General features: G+C 39.9%; 1 protein-coding gene across 3 annotated transcripts in view; it reads right to left on the reverse strand.

The window, feature by feature from the left end:
• Positions 1–6666, reverse strand: part of LOC105201108 (steroid receptor RNA activator 1) — a 94365-nt gene that overhangs the window by 73292 nt on the left and 14407 nt on the right. The window contains exons 2-5 of one of the 3 annotated variants that reach the window (XM_011168988.3): positions 6543–6664; positions 6236–6400; positions 5528–6156; positions 98–2851 (exon numbers count right to left, since the gene is read on the reverse strand). In XM_011168988.3, the coding sequence (XP_011167290.2) occupies positions 2658–2851; positions 5528–6047 (714 nt within the window). In that variant the 5' untranslated portion in view covers positions 6048–6156; positions 6236–6400; positions 6543–6664 and the 3' untranslated portion in view covers positions 98–2657. The other 2 variants (XM_039457137.1, XM_039457136.1) reach the window with 2 other exon arrangements.

The following is a 6666-nucleotide window of genomic DNA, read 5'->3' on the forward strand; positions in this document are numbered from 1 at the left end:
GTTTCACAGATAAGAATGTCTTAATGAAATGCTAATTAATACTTCAAATTAGAATTGCAATTTTTAACGTCAGCTTCTTCTTCAGGTGTGTCATTACGAGAGATTTATTTGGGCTGGCGCTCACAGCGTTTGTCAGCATCATTTGTCCTTGTTAAATATTTAATAAAGACATTCTCCATAAGCGCTACAATATTACAAGAATATTATTAAAATAATATTCCGAGAATATAATATTTTTTAATGCTATAGGAATATTGTATTAATATTATATGTCCGCTTCGTATAATGTGCGTGATATATTATTTCAATACTCGTGGAATATTATGGAAATGTTTTTTACGAATATTACTTTGATTCAAAAATTAATGTAAATTATTATGCATAAAATATTCATATAATGCATAAAAAGGTGTAATATTCCTGATAATTTAAAATATTTTACTAAATAATATTGTTTCTCATATAATATTCATATAACATTGTCAGGAGTGGACATATAATAACCTCTTTTTATTAATATTAAATAATATTATAGCGCTTACAGGGATACATAAAAAATGTGCATATTTAGAATTCTTTTTCAATAATACAAATTTCTATTTTGGCATTTACTTTCTAATCTGCTTTCTTAAAAATATGTATAAGAATTTGCATAAGAAATATGTCTGATGTGTATTGATAACAAGGATGAAATGATCCCAGCAACCTAAGTTACAATTGTAAGACTGCTAGTTATAATTTTCCACTCAACGAGTGTGTTATATAACAGTTACATCGTTGAGTGGGAAATTATAACTAACAATTTTATAACTTGGTGTTTGCAGGGATATTTACAATGTTGTGAGCGCCAAAGTCTTGATAAATCGGTAGGCGAGTTGATTCGACGAGTCGTTGCGTAGATCCTTGTATGAGGAAGAAAAAGAAATCCGAAATCTGATCAACAGAGGGATTAATCAGCGAAAAGAGAGGAAAGAAGCGGAGGGGGGGGGGTGTTACTATCGGAGATAGAACGGGCGAATGATAAGAAAGAGATAAACGTTAAAGAGTGTATTTTTTCTTCCAATGCCAAAAAGATGCCATTTTGTTTTGTACGAAAAAACCAGCGAGAAAATCCAGAAAAAAAAGAGAGAGAGAGAGAGTACGAACGAACGTAACGAGTGAAGAAGGACGAGCGAAAGAAAGAGGTGCGAGAGTAACTTTTTTAAATAGTTCGTAGCATATATGCGTACGGATGTGTAACAATAAAAAAAAAACAAAAAAAAACAAAAAGCAAACAAAGCGAAACGAAGCAGACAGGTCGATGTATATGTCCCGCGAAATCTTACACGTATTTTAATCTTGTTATGATCGATGGCATCGGTCGGGGAAGAAAAACCGGCCGTATCGCTTCCTGAATCGCGTGGGATGCGAATTTAGCAACCATTCGTCAAGATCTTTAGGGCCGCTCGCGCACCAACGCCCGGTTGACCCGCGATGATCATGACCGATATCGCTAATAAACTTTCCTCCTTCGTGCGATCATCGTGGGATATCGCTCGGCGGGAAGAGAGCCGGAAGCGTTTTTAGGAGAGGAGCCACGCGGGACGGTGGTCTAGAATGCGCCGGAGAGATAATCGTTAAACCGGTTTTTGTCAGCGGGGCCGAATCTCCGCGGAGATCGTACGCTGTAAGGACGTAGCGTTTACGTATACACCGACCGTATATGTGTATATATATTTTTGGATAAAGCCATGAAGAAATTTTAAATCGAAATTCGGGCGGGGGGACGCGCGAGAACGTGATCATCTCTCGGCAGATTCGCAGCTTCTCGCATGATACTGGCGAGAACACGTTCTTCCCGAGAGCGAGAGTGAAAATGAGAGTGAGAATGAGAGAAAGAATGAAAGATTTATAGAGTAAAAGAGATAGTCGAGAGAGCTTTCGCGCACGTCGCCCTCCCCAAATGTATTTATGAATATTTATTTACGCGAAGAGTGGAAGAAAATTTAATATATTGACGATTAAAGAGGCGATCGTAAGTTATAAGTGTAAGTTTTCTAAGAGCCATAACTTGTAAAGCACTTTTGCGCGCGTCAGCCGCGGGCACAAGTTCTCGATACGGCGGAGGTAGAAGAACAGTGAAAGCAATGATATAAAAAGACTCATTTCACGGCAACAAAAGTAAAGAAAAAAAAAAAAGGGGAAAAATAAAGCGGGGCGTTTCAAGCTAATAATAAATTTCGTTCAGGATGCGCGGATGTGTCCGTCTTAAGATTGAGGTATGCTTAGAGGTACGGTAGTGAGTATATGATTACACATAAGTAATAAAATAAATGATTTTAGCTATCGATGACTATTATCAACGTAAGAATACATTTAGACAAAGATATGTGGTAAGACAGATGTAATTGTCCTTTGTGAATATACATAAGAGAGAAATGGAAAATACAAAAAACTTTTATGAATACAATCGCTCTCATTTTTATTCCTCCATGTAATAAATAACTGTAATAAATTGCAATATATCGTAGTATAATATTTGCATTTCAGATATGTCGTTTGATGCGCTGGCTGCAAAAATATCGCGCGCAGGCATATCGTAAAGTCGCAACAAGTAAATGTTCTTATAATCATTATATTTTTTTTATATATATATTTATAATCTTTTAGCGATAAATTCAGCTCTTCTTTGTATCGACAAACAACAGAGGCGACTGTTCCGGTTGCGGAACGTTCGCTTTCTCACCTTCTTTTTTCATTTCGAAAATTACATGTCTGATTGCCGGCATCCAAGTACGACAAACAGTTGCATGCTGCGTCATAAGGGTAATGTGAATTTTGTCGGCTTCCTTGATATCCTTCCTCAGCAGTGCTAAAAATATACAGCTAAATAGTATTCATAATATAAACATCCCAGTTGGCACACAGATTCAAAAAGAATTAAAAAAGAATTCAGACTTACGTCATCAATTTAGTGTTCATTTTGGAATGCAGAAAGAATTCTTTTTTAGAAAAGAGTTCTTTTTGCATTTGAAAATGAATTTTGAATGATGACATAAGTCTGAATTCTTTTTGAATTCTCTGTGCCGACTGGGATATGAATACAAGGACTCTATCACATAAATAAAGAAACGCTAACTATGGTCAAAACTGGATTTTGATATAGGAAGCATACTATTATTTTATGTATAAATCTTAAGAGAATCCTAAATACTAATCGCATTACAGAATACATTCATTTTTGAATTGGTTTGACAGATCAGAAAATCCTTTTGTAGAGTAAAAGTACGCACCAAAAAAAAAACTGGATAGATTTTACGAGAAAATCGAAAGAAAGAAGAAATCTGAGAGTGACCATGCCCACGATTCAGCTGATATGATTTTTCGAGACGCCGGGGATCTCTGCAACGCGGACATACATTACGATTCCAATGTATGTACAGGTTAGACTCGGAAAGCACGTCATCCGCGACTGTTGGTACACCTGATGGTAGCTGGTAGCGCCAAGAACGCATACACAAACTTCAAATTTTTCCCATGTAGGTTAAACGGCTTTCGCGCGATTTATTGAGTCGTCTTGTCGCAATTTATGCGAGCGCAATCGGGACGAGGCGCGAATACCAAATTGTAGGAACGAATGAACAATAGATATGATGAGTAGAAATTGACTCACCGTTCGCCGCTGGTCGCTCCGTCCAGCTCTGTCTCGGCCGCAGCTCTCGAACGTTCGATTCCGTCAAAGATCCTCCTCACGACGTGCGTCTTGATTCACAGTTGGCACGAACGCGCGATACTTCACTTTCGACAGTCCCAGTACTCGCGCCCGTCGAAAACTCGAGATACGAGACGACGGAGATGCGAAATACGATTAAACGCGACGCGACTTCGCACCGTGCATCGTATTCGACAGACACGACGGATGTTGGCACGTGCCACGAACGCCCGGTACTTCATTTTCGACACTCCACGGCATTCTCGAAAGACTCACTCGCATCAAACACTCGTACGGGACGACGAGAATGCGAGTTGAAATTGGTTGAAATGCGTCGCAACGCGCCACGAGCTTCTGCCGTCCCTAACCGACCGACTGCCGCTAGTGCCGCTACTGCGTAGCGGCGGCGGTAGCGGCGCGCAGGCGCTAGTCACGTGAGTCATACGTCACGCCGCTACGCTGGCTACGCAGTGCTACGCAGTAACAGCAGTCGGTCGGTTAGAGAGCACGGCGTAAGGTCACAGCGCGTCGCGGCGCATTTCAACTCGCATCCTCGTCGTCTCGTACGAGCGTTTGATACGAGCGAGTGTTTTGAGAACGCCGGGTTCGTGCGAACATCCGTCGTATCGAATACGATGCATGGCGCGAGGAAGTCGCGTCGCGTTCAATCGTGTTTCGCATCTTCTCCGTTGCGTCGTATGTATCCCGAATTACAGACGCGTGTGAGTACCAGGAGGAGTTCCGAGAGAGCCGAAAACAAAGGGTCGCGCGTTCGTGCCAAATGCGAATCAAGACGAATCGTCGTGAGGAGGATCTTGGATCTCGAATGTTCGAGAAGTGCGGCCGAGATGGAGAGCTGGACGGAGCGACCAGCGGCAAAAGGTGAGTCAATTTGTACTCGTATTTACTGTTTATTCGTCCCTACAATTCGATATTTGCGCCTCGTTCTGATTACGTTCGCGTAAATTAGCATCGGTACAGTGCGATGAATCAGTCAATCGCGCGAAAGCGATTAGGACAGAAACGATTTAAAGTTTCTGTACGCGCGCTCGGAGCTCCTCTCGCCAGGTGTACCAACAGTCGCGGGCGACATGCTTTCCGAGATCTAACCTATACAGGCATCGTAATATATGTCCACGTTGTAGAGAGCGGCCGTCTCGAAAAATCCTATCAGCTAAAATCTAAATCTTGGGCATGGCCGTTCTTGGGCTTCTTCTTTTCCTTCTTTTAATTTTCTCATAAAATCTATCCTATCTAAATTTTTTTTTAATGCGTACTTTTATTCTATAAAAGAATTTTGTCATCTGTCAAACAAATTCGAAAATTAATTTATTCTGTAATGCAATCGATATTTAGGATCCTCTTGAGTATATATTTTTCAAGTTTTTTTTAGAAACTGCATGCTATACAACAGTTAATCTCGAAATGCAATCATAAACTGAAACTAAAAATAATATTGTAAATTAAATTGCTCGTCAATTTAATAATGATGTTACAATCATCTTAAAATTAAAAATAAAATATTACTCTAACTAAAGTGTGAATCTGGATCTTTCTCATTTCATGTCACATCAATTCTACCAGACATATTTTTCATAATCAATTATTTACAGTGTTTTAAGGTGCTTTTTAATCAATTTAATTTGTGATATTATTTCCAACCGTGTTTCGAAACCAACTTTATTTATAAAAATTGAAAATGTAATTAAAATCAAATACAAATAATATTAAGCTGAAGCACCAAGAACAAGCCTCGACCATAGCTGACTACACACTTCTTTACTTATTTGTGTGATCATGCTTAAGTGGTTTAAATTATGAAGGATTTTATGTTACCTTTTGATATATCCAACATATTTCTCTGCACTGAGTCATTCAGTTTGTTTTCCAGCCAATTAGATTTCATGATCTCTAACCGTCTTTGTATCTCCTTCATCTTGTTCTCTTCCATCTTCTGTTCCATCATCACCGATTCTAAATTGGCCAAGATTTCCATCAAAGCTTGATCTTTATCAAAATTGTCGTCCACCGTGTTCGCACAGCCTTTATCAGTAGGAGCCAGAAGAGGCTTATGAGGAGCCGTGGTTATTGTAGGAGCTGTGGTAGACTGTAGAACAGGAGGCATATTCGACAAAGGTGGCAAACTAGCGACCTTCCCTGGAGAAGAGGTTTGCGAGGACAGCGGGAATGCCACTCGCTTGTTCAGGAGTCTCTTGGTAGACGTCCCGGATGAATTATGCTGCAAGGATAGCGCCCATTCCGGCGGATCGTTCCATCCGGGATCTTGAGTGGATGGCAACAACTTTTGGCTGGAAACCACGTTGCTCGGCGATGACGAGGTGGAGATCTCATCCATTTTTCTTTGTGTGTGTTTTACTTTTCGTAGTTGGAAAGCAAGTGTCTTCAATCCTTCTGTGTTGTATAACGCTTATCCCATTTCCACGCTTATAGGTTAAATTCTACATCTGGCAAAGGTAAACACGTCAATCGGTAACCTCTTCAGAGAAATATTTCGGATATATCAACTTCATTTGTAATACGTACATGCGGAAGAACATTGTGCGAAATAGACAAATTTCTCGATGTCGACCGCTTCAAAATTCTTTTCTCGTTTCACCTGTTAATGGGTGTCAAGATTCATCATCTCTAGGACTCCAGCTCCAGCGGCGATTACTGCACATGACTCTCCTTCAATGAATGCTGGTCTCACTTTAAACAATACGATGGATCGTGTTAGTATTAACAAGTTAAAGCACGCATATGCAGAAATTATGTGATACTTGTTTGTATCGCTCTTTTACTTCACAATCCTGCTTCTAGCACGGAAGTGAACCACAAATCCATTAGTTACCTGTTTCATTTGGCTACGTAGTTCAGCATCCACGTTTTATAGAGGCGCTGCTAGTTATGAAGAAAGTAAAGTCACAGTTGAATCTTGAATCGCGGCAGTGATCGTTCTCCCCAGTTCTCTCTCT

This window comes from Solenopsis invicta, chromosome 14 (genome assembly GCF_016802725.1).
Source record: "Solenopsis invicta isolate M01_SB chromosome 14, UNIL_Sinv_3.0, whole genome shotgun sequence".
Lineage (NCBI taxonomy): Eukaryota > Metazoa > Arthropoda > Insecta > Hymenoptera > Formicidae > Solenopsis > Solenopsis invicta.